At 45.3% G+C, this 23,397-nt stretch overlaps 1 protein-coding gene across 1 annotated transcript in view; it reads right to left on the bottom strand.

The window, feature by feature from the left end:
* PLCE1 (phospholipase C epsilon 1) overlaps positions 1-23,397 on the bottom strand; it is a 317,578-nt gene that overhangs the window by 68,822 nt on the left and 225,359 nt on the right. Inside the window, exons 5-7 of the mRNA XM_004268360.3 lie at positions 11,391-11,536; positions 5,011-5,269; positions 2,688-2,893 (exon numbers count right to left, since the gene is read on the bottom strand). Coding sequence (XP_004268408.2) covers positions 2,688-2,893; positions 5,011-5,269; positions 11,391-11,536 — 611 coding nt within the window. The remainder of the gene's footprint in view (positions 1-2,687; positions 2,894-5,010; positions 5,270-11,390; positions 11,537-23,397) is intronic.

Raw genomic sequence — 23,397 nt, 5'->3', positions numbered from 1 at the left:
GAACCGTGTTAAATACATACATTTTTGCACTTTATTTGACCTACTTGCAAAGTAAGTTTTCTTATTTTTTTTTTAACCTATGGGGAAACTGAGGTTCAGAAGGGATGAGTAACTGCTCCAGGTTACCCAACTCAGAAGAGACCTACCCAAGGCAGGATTCTGGTCTGTCTGACCCTTTAGCCTGGGCTATTCATTACTAGGTGCGTTGCCTTCTACTTGGTCATAACAAAATACAATGGGGCTAAAATAGGCAAAACAAGACGTAATAAGTGGTCCTGTGGAGTGCCGCTGCTAAAAATAAAATACAATTAGTTCAAAGGCACTCATTGGGAAATACTGTCATGGTACCAGATGAGCAAGAACAGCCCTCCTTGACTCAACCTTAGATTTTCACTGTATGTGTGTGTGCGCCTGTGTGTGCACATGTGCACATAAAGGACTTGTCTGCTTGGACAGTTTAGCACGTTGCCTTCCCTGAGTCAGGAACCTGGATTACCAGGGCCAGAAGGATCTTAGGGGAAGGCAAGGGAGCCTTTATTGCCTCCTTTCTATTTGGCCACTTGGTAGGAACATGCCTAAGAGAGACTCATTCTCTTCGAAGCATGAGGAATTGTTACTAAGATCAAGCTTTCTGCTGTTTGATCCATAGATATCACTAGCAAAGTGGTGGATAAAACTGAGAAGGAGTTGGGTCCATACATCCCTGGGAAGGAATGTTCCCATCATCTTGAGGCAGTTGGGCAGCTGACTGCCTCTTGGCAAGGCAAACAGCAGCCCTGGGCTTCTCGGACTCTCAGGCTAGATCCTGGTCCCTGAGCAAGATCCCACTACTGCTTTCAAACAGCAAGAGCTTCTTCTTCCTTGCCCCACATAAATAGATATTCTTAAGAAAGAAAAGAAATCCACAAGGGATCTCACAAACCTGATGGTCAGAATATCCTTTTCAAATCACCCACACTGGAAACACTGGAAACAACCCAAATGACCAGCAACAATAAAATGTAAAAATAAAATTTGAAGTAATTCATACAACACAATCCTGCACAGAAATGAAAATGAACATGCAATGGCTGGCTGCCTGCAACAACATGGACAAATCTTAAGCAAGACATACAGGCATATATACTGTATGATTACATTAATATAAATTTCAAAACCAGGGAAAACTATACTATATTGTTTAGAGAGACACAATAGTGGTAAAATTATAAAGAAAAGCAGGATGTACTATCATACAATCACAGCAGTGAACTTTTCTTTAGGGAGAGAGGTGGTGACATAATTGAGAAGGGAAACAAGGGGTTTGTGGGTGCTGACAATGTTTTCACTCTGGGTGGTAGTTACACATGCATTCACTTGAAACTATTCAAAAACATTAGCTTCTTTTTAAAAAAAAATTAATTTTAGAATAGTTTTAGATTTGTAGAGAAATTGCAAAGACAGTATACCCCACATCCAGTTTTCCCTATTATTAACATCTTACATTAAGGGTGGTATATTCGACACAATTCATGAACCAATACTGTGATACATTATTATTTATTAAAGTCTACACTCTGTTTAGATTTCCTTAGTTTTTTACCCATTTGCCTTTTCTGTTCCAGGATTCCATCCAGGAATCCGTATTTCATTTAACCATCATATTTCTTTATGTTTCTCAGACTTTCTCAGTTTCTCAGACTTTCCTTGTTTTTGACGGTCTCGACAGTTTTGAGGAGCAGTGGTCAGGCATTTTGTAGAAATGACCATCAATTAGAATTTGCCTGATAATTTTCTAATTTTCTCATAATTATTCTGGGGCTCTGGGTTCTGGGGAGGAAGACCACAGAGGTAGAGTGCCATTTTCATCACACCATATTCAGGGAACATACTATCAACACGACTTACTCTGTTGATGTCGACCTGGCTGAGGTAGTGCTGGTCATGTCCACTGCAAAGTTACTTTAAAAAAAAAAAGAACTCCTTTCTACACTGTAATCTTTGGAAGGAATTCACTGCGTGCAGCCCATACTTAAGGAATTCTGCTCTACCTTGTAGAGGGTGGAGTGTATACATAAGTTATTTGGAATTCTTCTGCATGGGAGATTTGTCTCTTCTCCCCTATTTGTTTGTTTATTTATCATTTACGTATATGGACTCATGAATATTTATATAATACTTTGGGTTATAATCTAATACTACTTTATTTTGTTGCTCAAATAGTTCCAGCTGGCAATCGGGAGCTCTTTCAGTTGGCTCTTGTAGTTCTTTGACATAACCTCATTATTTTGTTTTTTTTTTCTCAGCACTTCTTTAGTTTTTGGCACAAGATGCTCCAGGCTCATCCTGTGTATTTCCTGTCCCAGTCCTAGAATCAGCCATTTCTCCAAGAAGCTTTGCTTTCTTTCACTGAAAAATGTTATTAGAAATCAAAATTTGGGTGCTAGGTGCAAATCCACTCTTTTTTATGCACTTTTTTTTTTTGCGGTACGCGGGCCTCTCACTGTTGTGGCCTCTCCCGCTGCGGAGCACAGGCTCCAGACACACAGGCTCAGCGGCCATGGCTCACGGGCCCAGCCGCTCCGCGGCATGTGGGATCTTCCCGGACCAGGGCACGAACCCGTGTCCCCTGCACCGGCAGGTGGACTCTCAACCACTGCACCACCAGGGAAGCCCGAGCATCCCAATTTTTAAAATGTAAAACTTACTGCCATCGGGCTTTATCCTTCAAGGAATTTTTCCTAGCGCTGCTCCCCTCACTGGGGCTGTCCTCCTCTTCTGTCTCCAGACTTCGACTGCAGCTTCTGATGATCTGAAAGATGCTGTTGACGGTGGACTCCTTCTCTGAATTCTTTAAGCCATTCTGTCCCACTCGTTGTAAGAAATTATCTTGTCCACTATAATCGGCTACAAACTACAGAAAAATATATTGAGGATTTGTGATTGCAACTTCACATACTACATTTAAATAACCTACTTAGCTAGGGAAACGAAATCGTAACAGTCATAAATAATGGCATTTGTGCCTATTTTACTGGGGGAAAGAAAACCTCCAGGAAAAACATTTTTTTCCTTTCACCGCATGAAATACCAAAAGTCACTCTTGTTTCCACTAAGACAACATTAGTCCCGCTAGGAATCAACACTCCACTTTGAATTTACAACATAAAAAGCAATATTATTTCAAGGGTTCCCTAGGGAGAAGATTAGCCACTTTACAGAGGAAGGACAGGGTTATTTTATCCTTGTAGTGAAATTGAGAAAAACCATGACAAAAGTGTATTATTCTATGGAACTGGATAAAATTACTGGGGCCCAAGGAAATGATGCAGAAAGGGGGACATTTTGCTTTATTTATTTCCCATACATCTTACGGTATAACACAGAGGCTTCCTGCTGGTTTATAAGCTCTTATTGTCTGTATTTGTGATCAGGAAGTTTCTCCCATCAGAAGTCAGAGTGAGACAGGCTGGGACCTAGGACCCTTTGCTGGGACCTGGGACCCTTTGCTGCAGTGATGGGACCTGGGACCCTTTGCTGCAGTGCTGGGACAGGGGACCCTTTGCTGCAGTGCTGGGACCGGGGACCCTTTGCTGCAGTGCTGCAGTGCTTGCACCTGGACACACCTCTCCTCCAGCAACAAAATGCAAAGAAACTGTACAGGACTAAAAATAACCGGATGCATGCACAGTTGGGGCAAATTCTAGACCCAAAAGATACAAAGAGACCAAAAAAACCCAACTGCCACTTTTGAAGAGTGGGGAGCAAAAGCAGGGTACTGAGCATGCCCCATGCACACAGCACCACGAGAGGGGTTGGCAAAACACCTAAGCCACCCATCTGGACCGAACCCTGGACACATGCCTACCCTCACCCCATATAAGGAACAAGCTCTCCCCAGCCCCGCTCAGGGAGCTGCAGCAGGGGCCCCAATAAAGCCTTGCCTGAATTTCTTGTCTGGCCTCTAGTCAATTTCTATTGGCTGGGGAAGGCCAAGAACCCTGGTCGGTAACAAGAGGGGCAGCTAGGCCATGAGATAGGGTGTTCCTGCCTTCTGAGACATGAGGGAGGCGGTGTGGGTGCAGCTTTGGGGGGCTTGCTTTAAGCTTTCCCCTCCATTTCTTGCACTTTATCCCTCCCTCATAAGCCAGGGAGATGCAAGCCAGTAGTGCTGCCGGCACCTGTCAGAGGTTCTAAGTCTCCCTGATACCAGGCAATGCTTTTGTTCCCAGGTGACCTGGAAGAGGCTGCAGTTTTAGGAAGTTTTCCCACTGCCACTGAGAAGGGCTGTGTGTGAGTGTGAGAGTGTGTGTGTGTAAGGTCAGCAGTGGGTGCTGTCACCATGGTGAGAATGACTCTAGATTTCGGTGTGGGACTTCCAGGTATGGGACTCCTCAAAATTCTCTGTAAAGTTCCCCCCTTTTAGTCCCTTCTATCGTTTCTAAACACTATATAAGAGATTTCCATATCTTCTTCCATTTCTCAATGCCCTTCTCTCCAATGCCCAATGCTCTGTGTCCAAGCTCTGTGGTCTTCTCCATGCTGGGGGTCAGGAATGAGAAGCAATGGGCTGGGGGGAACGGAGGCAGTGCGATCAGGAGCCCAGAGCTCATCCTTAGAAGACGTACCAGATTCCCACAAAGGAGGAAAGGAAGGCAGTATTGACTTCCCTTCAGTCTTTCTTCCACTGATCCAGAAAAGTTACCACTATCGCTTGACTTCTCGTATCCCCTGCACCCAGACATTCCCACCCAATAAGAGAGAAGAAAACCCCATCAACCTTTAAAAAAAAATCAGGAAACAATACCCATTTGCACTTGTACTTTCACACTGCCCCATTAAATCTAACTTAATATTAAGCCCCAGCAGCGTTAGTTGGCATTCTTTTCTCTGGAACGTTCAAGGACCTATTACCCAACACAGCAGTGACAACTGATAACCCTGGGCTCAGAAAGGTCTCTCTTCTGGCTTTAGTGAGGGACAAGCCAGGCGGCAACAACGACTCACCATGAGGATTTTGAAAGGCCTCACCTCTAGAGTTTCTTCTTGGGAATTGTACCTCGGGCAAAGCTTCATGAGGCCAGAGGCTCCATCAAGCACCTCACAGAGCTCCTTCAGAAACACCCCGCAGAACGGAACCACCTTACAGCCGGGGATGTGCAGCGCCCGAGTCACCACCTTCCTGTACTCGCAGGAAGATTCATGCTGGGCCATGGCGTCCTTCAGGCTTCTCATCGTCTCCAAGTCAGACTGGTCCATAAACTGCCACATTTTTAAAACTTTTCTTGACCTATTACAAGTCAATGACATTTTGTTTTTAGACTGAAGGAGAAATAATATAATTTACATGAAATAGCCTAAATTCCATACAAAATTCATTTTATTTCATGCTTTCTTTCTGTTTTAATATTTATTTAGGATTCCCCAAATGATGTGACTATTACTTTAATAAATTGAAACACAAAATTAAATAGGACAGATACATACAAAAATACATGTGGGGACTTCCCTGGTGGTGCAGTGGTTAAGAATCTGCCTGCTAATGCTGGGGACATGGGTTCAATCCCTGGTCCGGGAAGGTCCCACATGCCGCGGAGCAACTAAGCCTGTGTGCCACAACGACTGAGCCCACGCGCTGCAACTACTGAAGCCCACGTGCTCTAGGGCCCGCGTGCTGCATCTACTGAGGCTGCGTGCTGCAACTACTAATGCCCACGTGCCTGCAAGTCCGTGCTCCACAACCAGAGAAGCCACTGCAATGAGAAGCCTGTGCACCTCAATGAAGAGTGGCCCCCGCTCACCGCAACTAGAGAAAGCCAGCGCGCAGCAACAAAGACCCAATGCAGCCAAAAAACGAACATACACGTGCAGGAGGAGTTAATTTCGGAAGGTGGGCACTGAACTTAAGTTTGAGTTTTTCTGATTTCCCAAAAGGGAAACTTCCTGGGTAATATGGTTTCTACAGGTATTTATGGAGGATCGCCCGCAGAAAATGTGTTCCATCCACTCCTCTTGAACTTTTAAATGTTATTGGATTAGGCCAGTCCCGCAGTGATACCCACGAAGCCTGTTTTGACCTCTTCTGTTGAATTGCTTCTACTGAATCCAGCTTTGACATTAAGTCACTGGCCTGTCTTGAGGGACATTATCTTAAAGTATTATTTGCAGAATAGGATGTTAAATGAGATTTTTCCTACTCTGAAATTGCTGCTGAGAACAACAGCTGACATTGAACCCCACCTTCTAAAGAGAGGCAGTGGGTTGGCACCAGGAGACCCAAACTGCTCTGCCCTCAGAGGTCTCCCACCCTCCATCAGCAGAGGAACTGGGTCTGAGCAGCCACGTAGGGAACGCTCCTTTGGAGAGGGCTGTCAGGGCACCATATGCAAGAAGGAGGAAATCACCCAAGTGCAGGGGCTTCAAGGGAACTCCATGGAGAGGCTGATCCGTGTCCCGGCAGTTTGTGGGTCAGAGACTGACTGGTGTGTGATTTGCTTGGGGAAGTCTAACGATGAGAGGCTGCCTTGAGCTGCCTGATGGCAGCATGAGGGAGAAGGTTCCAGCGGGCGTGGTTCGCATTTGCAGACTCTGGGCGGGCAAAGCGCTGGGTGTTTCTGTGAGTCAGGAATGGACTCTGAGAGTCAGTGGGGCCTGAGTTATCTTGAAAGGCCTGCCGGTGAGGTGACCTTAGTGGAAAGAGTCTGTGAGGGTAGGACTTCCAGAACTAGACACTGTAGCGGGGAGGACTGAGTAGTCAGCCAGAGGTGCACTGCCCCTTACCAGGTAACGGTGCAGGGAGGTGGCTATGGGACAGTGGGTGAAGTTAAGGCAGGTAACTAGGAAGTAACCCTGAAACCACCCCTCATGGCTCTCAGTGGGGGCTCCAAGGCCAGATCACCGCTGCCCCCAGTCAAGTAACACGGGCTCCCTTTACCCCTCCACCCTTCTCCTCTCCTCTCCTGCCCATTTCTTCTGCAGGGACTCTGAGTTGGAGGGAGAGGGAGAGAAAAGATAAACCATATCTTCCCACACTCCCGCAGCTTTCTGAGACTGGTTGGGCTGCAAAATTGGGGAAAGAGTGAAGCTTTAAATGAGAAGTTGAAGTTTTGATTTATATCAGACTGGATTAAAAGATCATTATGTAATATCTAAGATATCCAAAAGACATAAAGAAGCACAACATGACAAACACCCACACATCAACCTCTCAGTTTAAAAAAATAAAGCATTAATAATATGATTGAGGCCCCAATGGATTCCTCCACGAGCATATCCTCCTCCCTCTCTCACCACAGGGGACCACAGGGGACCACAACTGCGACTTTAGTGCTCTCCTTCCCTTACAATTCCTGATACTTTCCCAACACACGCAGATATCGCTAAGCAGTTTGTAGAACTGTTTGTGCATTTTTAAACTTCATACAAACGGTGTCACGCTGTAGGTAACTCTCAGGCAACCTGCTTTTGTGGCATTGCCGTACGATTCTCAGGTTCATTCACGCTCATGGGCGTAGGTGAATGAGACTGCTTATTAACTACAGAAGTGACGGGGAAAGACACAGCGTCCCCAGAGACACGACCCAGAGTTAGGGGAAGGAGAGCCAACTGGCAGGTTTGAAAGACAGTGAGGTCAGAAAAATAAAATTGTCTCCTGATTTCACCCCACTAAGTTCAGCTTGTTCTACAACCAGTTCCTTATAAGGTGGTGAGAGTCCTTTTGGGGCCATGGAGTAGAGGTTTAAATAAATGAAGTGAATACATGAATGAGACTTGGTTCTCATTATTTAATCATCCTTCTTTCCGTGAGTAATGGAGCCGTCATAGTACTCTGGGGGGCAAAAGACAAACCTCAGTAAAGATCAAATGATTTTTTGTTAGATTGAGAATTGACACTTTTAAAAAACCTCTATTTCTTTTTATGATTATAAAGGGAGTAGATGCCCATCGTAGACGACCTGGAAAATACCAAAAATATAGAAAATCCACCCGTAGTTCTTCCACCCACAGACATTAAGTATATTTCCTTCCAGTATTTATTGTATTTGTGTCTCTCTGGTCTAAACATTTAATAAATTTTGTTGTATAAATATTGCTGAGGTTATTAGGTATAGACCGCTTTGTTCCCACGTAGTTTTACGTATCTTATGTTACTTGTTTTCCAGTGATATTAAAAATGTTTATAAACATAATTTTTGGTGGCTAAATAATATTCCATTGTATGACTGCATCATGTTATTTCCCTCATTTTTCTATTGTTGTTCATTTGGGTTATTTTATTTTATTATTTTAAAACTGAAGTGTAGTTGACACTTGGGTTATTTTATATTGACATTAAAATTGAGTAAATCTTGTTATATGTAAATCTTTGTACTTCTAATTGTTTTCTGTAAACAGCTGAGAATTTAGTTTGAGGAAGTAAAATGTATAAAGTATACAGAAAAGCAGTCACTTAACAGTAAGCGCCCCCTTCTCATCTAATCGTTTTAAAAATAAAAAACTTTCAGTTATCTTGGTGTAGTTCAATTACCTGTAATCTAAATATTTTCAAACTTGAAAGTACACACATGAGCTCTTCCTCCATGATCATTCTCATAAGGACATCTAGCAACTTACCTCCTGTATATATTGTTCCAGCCGAAGAGCTACTAAACTTGGTACTTTTACCCATCTATTTGTAAAGATCAGTTCAGTTTTAAGCCAAATATAGGAGCATGAAACTAGGTAGCAGTGGGTCTGGGGTGCCCAGGAATCAGTGGTGAGGTTAGCTCGTTTGGGGTTATTCCTCACCTAAGAAAGAGTTACCTGACTCTATGGACTTCTTGGATTTTGAATTCAAACTAAGTTGGGTCTAAAAGTCCCATTCACCCAAGGCCTCCACGGGTCATTCTGAGGCCATTCTTGTATCAAGAGAGTCTCTAATAGAGCGGTCCCCAACTTTTTTGGCACCAGAGACTGGTTTCGTGGAAGACAATTTTTCCACGGAACAGAGGTCGGGGGGGGATGGTTTCGGGATGATTCACACGCATTACGTTTACGCTGCACTTTTTTTCTATTATTATTACACTGTAATATATAATGAAATAATTATACAACTCACCATAATGCAGAATCAGTGGGAGCCCTGAGCTTGTTTTCCTGCAACTAGATGGTCCCATCTGGGGGTGATGGGAGACAATGACACCTGAATTATGTGGCTTATGTTCAGTCTACTCCGTAAGATGCAGTTTAACTGTCACTTGCCACTCACTGATGGGGTTTTGCTATGAGTCTGCAAGCAATTGACTTATTATAGTCTCTGTGTAGTCAAACCTCTTTGCTAATGATAATCTGTATTTGTAGCCGCTCCCCAGCGCTAGCGTCACTGTCTCAGCTCCACCTCAAATCATCAGGCATTAGATGCGCATAAGGAGCGCGCAACCTAGATCCCTCGCACGTGCAGTTCACAGTAGGGTTTGAGCTCCTATGAGAATCTAATGCCGCCACTGATCTCACAGGAGGTGGAGCTCAGGTGGTAATGCGAGCGATCGGGAGTAGCTGTAAATACAGATGAAGATTCTCTCGCTCACCTGTCACTCACCTCCTGCTGTGCGGTCCAGTTCCTAACAGGCCATGGACCACTATCGGTTGGAGACCCCTGCTCTAATACATGGTATGTGGCAGCCAACCTCCAAAGATCCACACGTCCTCCTGCAGTGTGGTCCCCACACATAATGAATCAGTGCTGGGCCTATGTGACCAGTCCAATATGGCAGAAGAGACAGTGTATTACTCCTGAGGCCAGGACACAAAAGGTACTGCAGCCTTGTTCTTTTGGATCATTCACTGCGGAGGGAGACAGCTGCCAAGCTGTGAGGACAGTGACATCCCGAAGAGAAGACGTGAAGTCCCCAGACAACAGCCTGCACCAGTTTGCCAGTCAAATACAGAGGATAAGCACCATTAAAATAGAACTATTTTATCATAATATGATCATTCTTTTTTTTTTAAGAAAAGTAACACAAATTCTTTGTAGAAAATTTATCACAAAGAGAACCGAATCATCTGGATAAAGCCTCCTATTCTCCCAGTATTTTTCCTTCTTTCGAGCTATGCTTGGTGCGTTTGTGTGACCATTTTAAATGCCAATGACATGATCATTTGAGTTTATTCTTAGTTGAGAAAGTTCAAAAGGACAGAAAAATTTCCAACTCAGAATTTTCCCCTCCACCCCCAACCCTGAATCCCTATGTAGGGCCTGGAGAATCAAAGAAAAACCTCGAAGTGTTATGAAGCAAGATCTATTTATAGATCCATCTATAGATTTATAGAACCCTCAATGGGAAGGTGAATCTCAGACAACTACAGCAGCAATCACAGGTCCTCTTTCTGGAGCCTTACTACATGCCGGACACACATACTCAACACTTTACATTATCATATTAAATCCTATGTAAAGGGGTAGGTGCTTTTCATTATTGTCCCCATTTACAGATGAAGAAACTGAGGCTCAGTGAAGTCAAGTAACTTGCCCAGATCACACAGCTATTCGGGGGTGGGGGGAGCCAGGATTTGATTCTCTGCTATTCTCATTCGACCATTCATACTCGTCTCCTTCACACCACACTTTCACCTGCAAGAGTGAGAAGCAGCTACTTTGTGCAAGGTAACTGAAGCTGAAACGGAACAAGGCAGGAGGCTTTATTGGCAGAATGGTGATCTTATTATTAGCTTGATGGAGAAGGCGTAAGAGCAGGATATCACAGAGGTTAAGGGCACGGACTCTGAACTCAAGGTGGCCTGCAGTCACATCCCAGCCATGCCAGGTGACCTTGGGTGAATGACTTAATTTCTTCTTACCTTAGTTAGAAGTTTCTTCTTTTGTATGGTGTGGGAATAATAATAGTATCTACCTCAAAAACTGTTCTAAGAATTAAAAGATTTAATGCATAGAACATGCTTAGTCCAATGCTTGACACATAGTAAGTGTTCAATAAAAATGAGAGCTAACATTATTCAATGCTTATTATCAGTGGTGACCACTGTTATTTTTAAGGGCAGTCAGTAGTTGGGAGCTTATAGTGCTGGGGTAATTCGTAAGGCAGAGCTGGGAAGAGATAGGTAACAGTGGGGCTTACAGGGCAGGCAGGGGAAGAAACAGGTCAGTGATGGGGTTGATGGAGTTATGCAATCAGATACTTAGCTTGGCCAAGAGCAGGGGATCAGAGCAGACCCAGTGAATTAGGATCATGACTTCTGAATTCTGCAGCCTCTTTGAGGGACACGGATTGTGGCGCTAGCAGAGGTTATTTCCCCCAAATAATCACGACTAATTGTCTGGTTTGGGTAAATATGGTTACCCAGACAATTAATTCAGTGCCATGCAGCTGGTAAGAGGAAACCCCCCAGAAGACCATATTCCCCAACGCCCATACCTGAGGCCAGCCAAGAACTCCATGACGGCGTTGTAGTTGCCCATGTTCCAGCAGCATTTGGCCACGTGCACCAAATACGAGAAGACTTCCCGCTTCTCCTCCATGGAGCCCGCCGTGAGGATCAGCCATGTCACCCAGGAGCTCACCTGCAGAATGCAGAGAGGGGCGTCCACTGAAACCATGCGCTGGAAGCTTGATACATACGTTTCCATAAGAAAAATGTTTTTTTTTTTTTAAAAAGTCAGTTTAGTATGAGGAAATGAAGGACCCAGCCAAGAGACTGAATTGAAGCTCTAGCTCCATCACTGCTTTGCAATGGAATTAACCTCTCTGTATTCTTCAGCTTCATCTTTAAAATGAGGCTGAAAGGTAATTTATGCAATCTCTTTTCAGCTATAAAATTCCATGAGACCATAAGAAAACAAGGCCTAAGGATAACTATGATTTAAATGTATTTGACCAAAAGAGCAAGAATAAATGCAATCAATGCACTCAGCCCATAAATGAAAGTCCATTTATCAATTAATAAAATGCGTAATATTAAATGAAAAAATGCAAAAAAAATTTTTTGAACTGTCTTTCACGAAAACATTATCTATTATGCTCCTCAAATGACTAAAAAATAGAACCAATATAGCACTTCATATATGTTAACTCATGTATCTCTCACAACAATCCTAAGAGTCAGGAACTATAACTATGTTCATTTTACAGATGACGAATGAAGGACAGAGGGCCTAAGAGACTTGCTCAAGGTCCTCAACCAATAGGTGGCAAAGCCTGAATTTGAACCGAGGTGTGTGGCCCAGAGGTGTCCCTATTAACCACTCACTAAATGCCTAATGTATATACTGTTCTCCTGCTCTAGGCTTAAATTTAGTCTAGTGTGATTTGTCTTTTCTACTACACAGACTGGAGTATAATATTTAATAATAATCTACCACTAAAGTCCCCCCTTTATGGTATGCAGCCTCAAAATCCTTTGATTAATTGCTAAGATTATTTTGCTGCTACCTGTACTTTGGTGCTTGGAACACTAGTGTTCACTTACGTTACTTTCTCCATCCTGGCTAAGGTCTGGGCTGATAAGTTCAGTTGTTAATAGATCAAAGCCTTGGTCTTGACCCCACATGGCCCATTAGTTGTACTTGGTTTAGCAACAGTGCTGAAACCTGGGGAGCAACTCATTTCCCTGGCTTGAGCGAGAGTGAAGCCTGAACAGAGAAGCCTGCAGGGAAAAAAGAGTTCAAGGTCTAAGGCAACCACTTCCCTGACTCCCTCCCTCCAAATAAAATGAGAGGAATGAGTGGCATTTAGTGCTGGCAGCAACCGCGGAGGGCAGTCCAACCCCATGCTTCCAGATCAAGAATCCAAGGCTCATGGGAGAAATGATTTGCCAAGGTCACAATTCTTGATGTCAAAGCTAGGACTCCCAGGCTGGTGCTCTTTCAGCTGATGAAGGGAGCTAGTTTTTGTAAACTTGGCACTGGTAGGTCCTTCTAAGCACTCAATAAGAGACGCACATTTGAAGACAGAGATGGAATCAAAGGAGAAGGTACCGAGAAGAGTACCAAAAAATGATTAAAAAAATGAAAAAAGCAGAACAGAAGAGATTGATGCTGAACATGTCTTTCCTCTCCCTACACAAAAACAAATAGGGAAATAGCAACAGAGAGTTTCAGTGCTAAAACAGGGTTATAATCTGGTAGCAGCCAGGAGCGCTGCAGTAACAATCAGTCTCTTCCCTTCTGAAATTTGCTGAAGCAGAATGTGATGGGCCACCTGCCACCCCTGAGCCCCGCACGAGCCCAGTGAGCTCTAAGCAGGCACCACCGACCTCTACCTGCTCTGGACTTGGCTGAACTCTTGTGAAACATCAGGAGGACAGATCTGGAATCAGACCCCTAGGACAAGCCGTAGTCCAGATCATCCTGCAAGGAATTAAGAGCCTCTTGGAAGAAGATAACCATTCGTTTGATCTCCTGGGACTGCTTTGAGCACACAGGAGCCCTTTGGGATTCCCAAAACCAGCCCCTCTCCTGCAGCTGTGAGCAATCCCTGGCTCACTGTCTCAAGCTCTTTCCCTTCACTTGGTTACCCAGCTAAAAGTCACCAGGCTGGTGAAACTCTGGCTCTCTAGACCAAGACATTATTTTGCCAGTAAAGACTGAGTGTCATTAATGCTTCTAACCAATTCTTCCTTTGGTGTGATTAGTTTCGATAAGCCCTATCCTGCTCTAAGAAATCATCAGAAAACACTCAGAATCATAACATCATTGACTCTGAGCTGGAAATCCAAATCCATCTCCTTAAAATACAAATGAAACCCTGAAAAGTTAAAATAGTTCTTCAAAGACACCCGATGCATTAGTTCTTGAGGCCTCTGGCTATATTTTTTCTATGGCGTTAGCTCCTTTCCTGTTGAAATTGATGGCAAATCAGTGTCTTTGCAAAGTCTCTGTACTTTCAGGCTATTTTGGTCCCACACAGTGACTTATTAGTGCAATGACCTGAAAGGGTTAACATATCTTCCCTTGGAGAGACCTGCTTCACAGAGCAGACACAGACCACCAAGCGGTTTGTGCCTCAGTCCTGATCACACATCCAGATTTATTTCCTATCAGTCAAATCATTTTCCATATACTTTCCCACAAGGCTAGGAAAAAAATAGTGATACCATATTTCACATGGAAACCTAATTTAAGCCAACTGTTCTGTCTCTGAGTGTGAGTCCCCAGGGCTTGGTTATTGAGATTATGTAAGCACTGTTATTACAAACACACAAACACACACACACACACACCCCAACATCTGCTTACAGACTTCAGGGACAATTCTTATCATGGCCTAATGTATTCATAATTCCATAGGCATTAAGTAACGAGAGTGTCAGCACAATTATAAAAAATAAATGACACGAAAAGGAAACGAGCATTCAGTGATGACTGTAAAATGTAGCCCAAAGCATAAACATGGTCATATTTACTAAGTGGACAAGGGGATGTGTTGCCAATCCAGAAAGAATTTCAGGACACTGAAATCACACAGAAAAACACAAAAATCGCATACATGTACAGTACTATGACTCAAACATAGGGAGCAGTCCTAGGGCAGAAAGGTGTTAAATGTGACAGATTATTTTGCCTTATTTCAATGGTCAGCACAGCATAAAGAGAGAATCTGGCTCCCAGCCTAATTCTTTAAGCATTCCTCCCAGAGGCTCTGTGCTTACCCTGATGACCCTGACCCCTTCCTACATGCCTACAAGTCCTCCACAATTGTTTTTTTTCTTTCCTTCTCAGGCCTTTCTCAGTACTCTGAGGCCCAGCCAAAGTGAAGAGCTTGCTCCCTCTTCCCACATCAAATGCCTTACTGGTATCACACAAGCTTCGTTTGGGAGGAATGTTCTCGTTCCATTCAAAATGACCTTTCCCTGGCCCACCATGTCTTGCCTGTGTCCTTTGTAAAGCCAAATCCTTATCTTGGCCCTTGAGGCCCCTGTCTGTTCTCCAGTCTCACCTCGGCTCTCTCTACTACACTCCTGCTTTTAGGGAGGTGAACCAGGCTTTTCCTACCCTAGGGATCTTGCACTGGTTGTTCCTTCTGTGGGAAGCCCCCCTCTGCCCCATCCCTCCACCTTTGATTTAGCTAATGTCGACTCATCCTTTGGGCAGAACTGTGCTTAGACCTGCAGTCCAACCCCCTGCCCATGCCCTGAGCTACAGAGGCCCATGTTGGCCCTCATCCAGCTGTGCTCCCCCCCAGAGTGAGAAGTCTGTGGGGAGGAGGGAACCTGTCTGCCCACTGGCTGTGCACCCACCTCCAGATCGCTCACCCCTGTAGACCCAGGATTCCCAATCCCCTGTCCAAACAGCTCACTTCCAGGCCGGCAAGGGCCTGTTTTCTAGATCAGTCCTCCTGAGGGTAGATCATAACTCTAGGCCTGAAGGCTGGCCAAGTGGGGAGGGTGGTGTATTGATGGAGTTTACACCTGAGGCCTGAGGTGTCCACACGATACACAGGCATACGAGCCAGGATGGAAAGAGGAGGTGGGAAGGCCACAGGCGGGCCTTCCTTTGTACCTCGTGCTGAATCCCCTAAAGTCAGGGGCAGGGCCGCCTTCAGGAATCTGATGAAAGCCTTGCTGTCTTGAGGAGGCCTGTCCTGATGTCCCACCTGGGCTGGGTCCATGTGCTGTGCATCACGTGGTGCCCCAGATTCCCTGGACAGTCAGCACCGTGTTCCCTAAAAGGCTGACTTTGGGGCTGCCGTGCTCACAGCAGCAGAGCCCACTGTAAGTGCTTAAGGAGAGTCTATGAATGAACGCACGTGAGCTCCCCTGGGAAGGCCTTTCCGATGGCTCACCGACGCCCCACGTGCAACTTCCTCCTGCTTCTCCTTCACTGAATGTCGGACCTTGAGTGCAGCGTCACGTCTGCACTTGGGTTCTCACAGCTGTGTGGCTTTACATCTGGCTTAGCTTTGTTATATTTGTGTGCCTGACTCTTTCACATGGGTCTGTTCTGTCTCCCCCCCAGACCTTAAGTCCTCGAGGGCAGAGACCATCTTTCCCACATCCCCAGTGTGGGGATGCTCGGTGCCCCTGACCAGCAGGCAGGCCACTCAGAGTCCCAGGAGGCCGTAGGCAGAAAGGATTCTCAGCCTTCAAATGGTCAGATATTATATTTGGGAAAAGGCCTGAACACTTCCTACTGCTGTTCCCAGGTCCAGAAAAAGGGGACAAATGACTTCCTGCCAAGAAGTTTTTTTGAACATGCTGAGCAGAAGTTTTCGTAGAAAGATGATCCTTTGTAACAGGTATCTGGTCACCCTCACTGCTAAGTCCAGCCTCAAACGGTGAAATCTAAAGAAGGCAATGAAAGTCTCTCTAGACAAAGCTCCTCTGAAGTGGGTTATATGCAGTGCACATCTATACCCGCCCTCCACTGAGCTTTACTAGAACAACCCTTGAACTAGAAGATGTGGCATGCACGTGCAGGCAATACACTGACAAGCGTGCGCACGCGCACGTGCACACACACACTACCCCTGCCCAGGCGGTACTCCTCACAACATGGAGCACCGGCATCAAAGTCTCCACAGTGGTGGTAGGGTGTTTATTCAAATGCAGATTACAAGGCCGCATCCAGACCTAGAAACCAGTCTCTCTAAGATTGCAGCCCAGGAATCTGCATTTTTAGATAACTCCCTGGTGTTCTTATATACACTTAAGTTGAGAGCTATCCCAGGGGTTCGGTGTTCCTTTCTGCGCCCCTGAACCTCGAGTCAGGAAAGCATCACTTCTGTAGTACCTGTCAAATACTATAAGTCACCACCTCTGTGACTGTTCTTGAGACTGGGGCTGCCACCGGTTTGGAACGTGGAAGGAGGAGCCAGAGGGAGATAGCATAGCATAGCTGGTGGGGAGCATGGGCACCGGAGTTGAGTGGACCTGCCTACAACTCCCAGTTCCACTGTTACCCTGCCCAGATCCCTGAGGCAAGCGACCTACCCTCTCTGAGCCTCAATTCCCTTTTCAGTAAAAGGGGAATAATAATACTGACCTGATAACACTGTTTTCAGGATGAACCTGGAGGCTGTATCTAAGACCTCAATGTGATGCTCAGTGTGTAGTTAAGGGCTCAATAGATGTTTACTACTGCGGCCACCTGCTGCTTCTACAACTACTATTAATATTGCTACCTGAGTTGTAGAGAAGCTGAATTCCAGGAAGCAGAGCACAGAAATTCAGAAGAGAGGAGTCTCCAAGTTCCACTTCCTAACTACAAGGAAGGAAGCAGCCCAAGGCCGAACCAGGAAGAATCTGTGGTTGCCCTGAGAAGGGTTTGCGCCCCAAGCACAGCCTGTCCTAAAAGAATAACTCATATTTCCTCTTCTCCGAAGGCTTCCCTGACTCCTCATTAGGAATAAATTAACCATTTTTTTCTATTTAAATTGCTCAATCCCATATACATATGTAGATATTTACATATATGTATGCATAGGAGTATTGCTAGTACCTTATCCTGAACCAATCTCTCCCAAGTGTGAGCTCCTTGAAGCAGAGGCCAGGACTTAATGTCAGGGTCTTGTACTAAGGATGCAGTGGCCATCAAGTTACACATGCTCAGGCATCCTCCTTGATGTGAAGTGAGTGCAGAAGAGTCTCTTGAACTCCTGGTCCTGCTTGGCATGGTTCCACCATGACTGTGTTTAGGAGAGACTCAGACGGAAAAAAGGAGGCACCTGAAGGTGGTTTCTGGAGAAGCCCTAAACACATCTTGGATTATACTCTCAAATTGCATCACAGTTGTCTATAGAACAAACTCTAAACCTCTTTTTTTGGCCTTCAAGCACGGTACCATCTGATCTAAATTTACACCTCCAGCATTAATTTTCACTGTTGCCCGCCACTCATCTGTCTGACATTCCAATCCTACTACATTTTGTACCATTTCTTATTCTCTGCCTATTCTTTTTTCCTTTTTAATTTTAAAAAAAAGTCTACTTAAATACTCTGTCTTCTTTGCAGATATTACATTAAAAAAAACTGTCTTAAGTACTTAACATGTATTCATTTAATCCTACAATCTAATGAAATGTATGTCATTATCATCCCATTTAATAGATGAAATGGAAACAGAGAGGTTTAGTCACTTTCCCAGTGTCACACAGCTAGTAAGTTGTGGAGGGAGGAATCCCAACCTAGGCAGCCCAGGCCCAGAGCCCAGGCTCATAATACTGTCTCTGCAGGCACAAGTTGGTTCTTGAATGCTGGTATTTCCTGGGGCTCTGTCCTTGACCCTTCTTGGATCTCTTCTTATGCTACGTCCTCTTCTTAGATGATTTCTTTCACTTACCTGGTTTTACCCACCTCTCTGCTGCTGTCTCCGAATATCTATCTCTTGTCCTGTATATCCAAAAATTAACTGGACCTTTCCACCTGGAGGGCCCAAGGCCACCTCAAGCACACCCTGATCCCAGTCCTTGACTCTTCCTTCACCTTCCATTCCCTCATCCAACTGACTGCCAAACAGCCCAGATGTCACCTCCTCCAGGAAGCCTTTCTTGAATCCTCATATGTTTAATCAAAATTACTTTATCACTGCACTGTGACCACTTTCCCCCTGTCCTCTGTCCCTGGAATCTGAGCTCCTTGAAGGCAGGCATTGTTTTACTCATTTATTTCCCAGCACAGGGTCCAGCACGAGTGGTGGGTCCTCAGTAACTTCTTACTTTGAGTCCCACACAAAGCACAGCAGCCCACTCCCTGTCAGTGCTGCCCTTCCCAGAAGTGTCCAAGGGCCTGAGTGCCCAGGGCATCTGGAGGCTGCAAGCCCACCCTATAATCACTTGTCTGCTTATTCTTCACCCAGGAGGCTCAGAGGCTTGTGCTGGGAAAGGATACTCTGGGAGCCATGGCATAGAAGGCCTGTGGGCATTTGGGCCCATGACTGGAAGATTCCATTTTCCCTGAGAGCACTGGGCATCAGAGAGTTAGGGTAGTGATGGCTTTCTCGTCTGCTCTGGAATGAGCTGGGACCATTCTGAGGTGCCCTGAGTGATGTTCAGGAAATGGCCTCCCAGGTTACTTAAGTCCCCCGATGGGGAACTCACTGGCTGCAGGCCACACTGCTTGGAAAAGGGAGAGAGAGAAGGTTGTCTTCCAGGGCCACCGAACAGGTCTGGAGGTTCTGAGACCTGCTGTGAATCACTCTGGGTCCCAGGGCAGGTGGACACCTGTCACAGGAAAGGAAAACTGAGCCCAACAAGTCACTATTTCACTTGCAGGGCCCAATGGCAAATGTTTGCCAATCGCAATGCGGATGGTGAGCAGGTAACAGGAGACCAACAGTTAAACCGATACCAACGATCAAGCAGGAAGGAGAGAAGGGAGGGGAATAAAATCATTTGCATGTGTTGGCCTATGTTCCCCTGAAGACAAGTCTGTGTGAAGAAACAAAGGATATTGGCATCCCACCAAGATCAATGACATCCTGCCCGGTTGGACCCTGGTAGATATAATGGATCACTAAGAAGAAGATAATTAAATCTGCCGTCTGTGCAGTACATGTGTGTAGGGGTGAGCTTCTGTGAATGAACTTGTTAGGGAATAAATCTGATGAAAACCAGAATTCTGCCTCTTTAGCGTCCCTGTTTCAATGGGAGGTGGGGGAGAGAAGGGAGAACACTGGATTTGAAGCCAAAGAAATGCAGGTTCACCGCTTGGCACTGCTTTTCACTATTTCTGTGACCTTGAGCAAGTTTCTTACCTTCCCTGAGACTCAATTTCTCACCCATAAAATGTCCTGCCATAAGGGGGGTGGTGTGTGGTAACTAATAAAAGACACAATAAATATATGTAATGTGCTCTAGTGGTTGGAGCAGAGTACATGCTCAATAAATGTCAACTAATACTGATAATGAAAAAAAAGAATAAGCAGCTCCTTCTTCAAAGATGTTTCTTTGTGGAAACAACGTTGGCCTTCGTATCACAGTGCCAGCTTCTCTGTTCTGTTTAGCAGAGAGGGAGTTCCCAAGGATTAAACTCTAAGAAAGAATGATCCTTTGCTTCTTTTAAAGAGGCCAGAAAGGAGAGGTAGAAGGAAGGCAGAAAAGGGGTAAGAAAAAAGTTGAGAAAAAAAGTATCAAAAGAAAGTCTAAGCGGAGTTGGTAGGGAGGGGTGGGAAACAGGAGATGGGGAAGGAGGATGTGGGCAAGGGCTGTCTGAGGACTTGTGGATATGGTTTGGTAGGAGGGGAAGTGCTTGGAAAATAGCAGTGAGTCAAAGATAGGTTCTAAAGGGGCAGCTGCCCTGAGAAACCAGGGTCCTTTGTCCAGGAAACATCAGGTACATTGGACAGCAGTTACATTTGATTCAGATTGGAATTAAACAACAGCATGGGACACTGGCCAGTTCAATACCTTTCTTACTTCATGAGAAGGATGTCACCTTTTCTAGGGAAAGAATAGATCCCAATTCCAAATAAAACCCAACAGGGCTGTACATGTAAGGCAAAAATTCTAGGATGTCCAGCACAAAATAAAAGTACTTGGTGTGCCTCCCCAACCACCTAACCTATAAAAATAAACAATGACTGTCCTTTGATGAGGTCATGCAACTGGTTGAATGGTAACTACCCTGGTGGCACAAAGCAACGATCTTGAGCCTGACAGCTGAGTGTGCAGAAATTCACTTTGGGAAGCAGACGACTGCCCAGGGGCCTGGCTCCAGCACTTCCACACTGTACCTGACACTTCATTTGTCCTGTTCGCTGACTGGCATGCTTCTTCATGTGTGCCTGTCCATCTGCAGCTTTAGATTTCGAAGTCTTGGCAGGCAGACCCTTGTGCCAATTTTGAGTTGTTCCCATGTTATTCTGCATACAGTAGGTGCTCAGTAAATATTCCAGCAGCTGTAGTTTTCTCTTTCTGCTCCAAAGCCCCAGATAGAGACAGGTCAGCCAGATTTTGTGGTAATGTGCCCCAAACTGTGTTCTGGGGACATGTTCTACCAGGATTTTGTGAAGAAAGTGTCTGGGGCCATACAGGTTTGGGGGATGCTGGGATAAATTAAGATTTCTTCACTGGCAGGATTTCTTAGAGCTTTAAATATGCTAATGTGCATGGTAAGTCTCCAAGAAGGGGCTAATATTCGGAGTTTCCCATATTCTTTATACCATATGACATTTTTTCAAAGGAATACTAGCATCTAGAAAAATCCTGGAATATTGGCACCAGTCTATCTGAGCTCCTACAGCCTGGAGACGATGCAGCCAGAGGCTCGTCTCCACTGGTAATTCTGGAGACCTCGGCCTGCATCTGCTCAACCTGAGAACACATTCCTCCATCACTAGAAACTGCACGGTGTGAGTGGACTTCAGGAGGTAGAAATAGTCAGAAATGGCAGCATATGGTTTTGTAACAGGTGTCATAAATTCAGAATCAATATATTATTGTAGGAATTCTATAAACCAAGACACAAAGAAGATTTTCCTTAAAATCCAAAACGAGGAGATTAAGGCATGTGGGCAATTATCATTTCATAGCCAAGGCAGTCCTGAGGAAAGAGCCTAGCAGACTGGCTTTGAGCCATCTGGTTCTACTACACAGTGTGCCAACGAATATATCAAGGATCCTAAAGGTTATTTAGCTCATTTTCCTTATTTTATAGATGAAGAAACCCAAGAGAACCAGAGAGGTCAGGTGACTTGCCCAAGGTCAACTAGCTAGTGAGTGGTAGTGCCGGCGCTAGACCCCAGGTCTCCTGACCTCAGGACATCCTATAGTCACAATCTGCTGGGCTTCCGCTATCTCTCTGAAGAGGATCTGATGCACCGCCACCCCTCCCCCTCTCACTCCCTCCATCCGTGGGTCCAGAGAGGCAGGCTCCGCCTGGGTGAAGAAGCGGCACGTGCCAGCAAGGAGTTAACCTGGTCTGATGGGGAGAAGGAGAGCTGGGAGCTGCAGGAATTGCTGAAGACACTGACTCAGGGAGCCTAAGAGATGGTGAACAAAAGGAAGAAGAGTCAGGACATTGAGAAGCCCTCAGTGGGCAGCCGCCTGCCCACAGAGATTTGGGGCAGGATTCTAGAAGGGAGGCTGGAAGGAAGACAGGGAGAAATAATAGTTGGTGCAGTTGCTGCTTGTCTTCAGTGATGGCAGGAGAGGTCCGAGGAAGAGTCAAGAAGCCTCCTCTAAAAAAACAAAAACAAACTAGGAAAGGGACTTCTCTGGCAGTCCAGTGGTTAAGACTCCGCGCTTCCCATGCAGGGGGCACAGTAAGATCCTGCACAACGCAGGGCGCGGCCAAAACAAACAAACAAAACAAAAAAGAAGCCTCCTCTGCTTCCTTGAGGAGAGGGGGCAGGTGGGAAGAGCCCTCCCAGAAGATTTCTGTTGGGATGTGTCTTCTGGGAAGGGAGACAGCGGCTGCTCACCGGTGATGCTGGCAGATTATGGGCTGCGGACCCTGATGAATAGCTCATGGGCATAAAGCCAAGGACAGGAGCTGCAGAATTCAAAACTCTGGGCATGGGGAGGCTGGAGGGAGCTTCAGACCAGCAGAAGAGGGGATTTATTTTGGAGACTAGGGCCACGCCACGTGGCTGGCAGGACTTCGGAGTGATTTTGAGTGGGCTGAAGTTCTACTTGTTTTCTTCAGGAGAGTCAGTTAAAGAAGTTTGGGGGCTATTGACAGTTTTGGGGGTGTGCTGACAGTTCCTGTAAAAGTGACTGACCTGTTTGGGGTCTGATAGTTTAAGGGTTCCTTGAAGCCATGGCAGGAGTGGGTGGGGGCCAAACACAAGCCTTGCTTCTCCTGTGGAGAGAGGGTGAGTTTCCACTCCAGAGTGGTTAAAGACATGTTTCATATCTGGCTCAAGAAATCTCTTTAGAGAAATATTTACTTGGAAAATGCTTTGGGTACAGATGACGGAGACTGAGAAGTAGAAACTTCCATTTAAGTATTAGAAAGTGGCACATCTTACACCCAAACAAAACAGAACAGAAGCCCAGACCAAACCAAGACCATGTGTTTGGGGTGCTGACTGGACAAATATCCTTTCCTAGATGCAGGGGGTGGGGGGTAGGAAGCCCACGATCAAAGTCAGAAGTGCTAGATTCAAGTCTCAGCTCTAACATTTACTAACTGTGATACTGGGCCAATTACTTTGTCTCTTCTATTCCTTCAATTTCAAGCAGGCCTGTCAGCAACACCTACCTTACAGAATTGCAGGGTTAAAGGACATAAGGTGAAAGTGCTTATACTTAGAAGCACAGTAGAAAGATTAGCCAATGTTATTAATATTAATGGACATGCATCCAATGACTTCCAGATATGGCATTTGGTTTTGTGAGGCACCTACATTTAACGTGGTATTTCTTTGAATTTAGAAATTACAATTTTTAAATTAATGTCTTATTGTCTCCCTCACCCCTCACTGGCCTCTGCTCTATTAGACTTGCATAAAGAATATGCCTATATTACCCCAGCCCCACTCTTTTT

Source organism: Orcinus orca, chromosome 14 (assembly GCF_937001465.1).
Source record: "Orcinus orca chromosome 14, mOrcOrc1.1, whole genome shotgun sequence".
In the NCBI taxonomy this organism is placed as follows: domain Eukaryota; kingdom Metazoa; phylum Chordata; class Mammalia; order Artiodactyla; family Delphinidae; genus Orcinus; species Orcinus orca.
The sequence above is the reverse complement of the archived record's forward strand: the minus strand, read 5'-3'. Positions and strand labels throughout refer to the sequence as shown.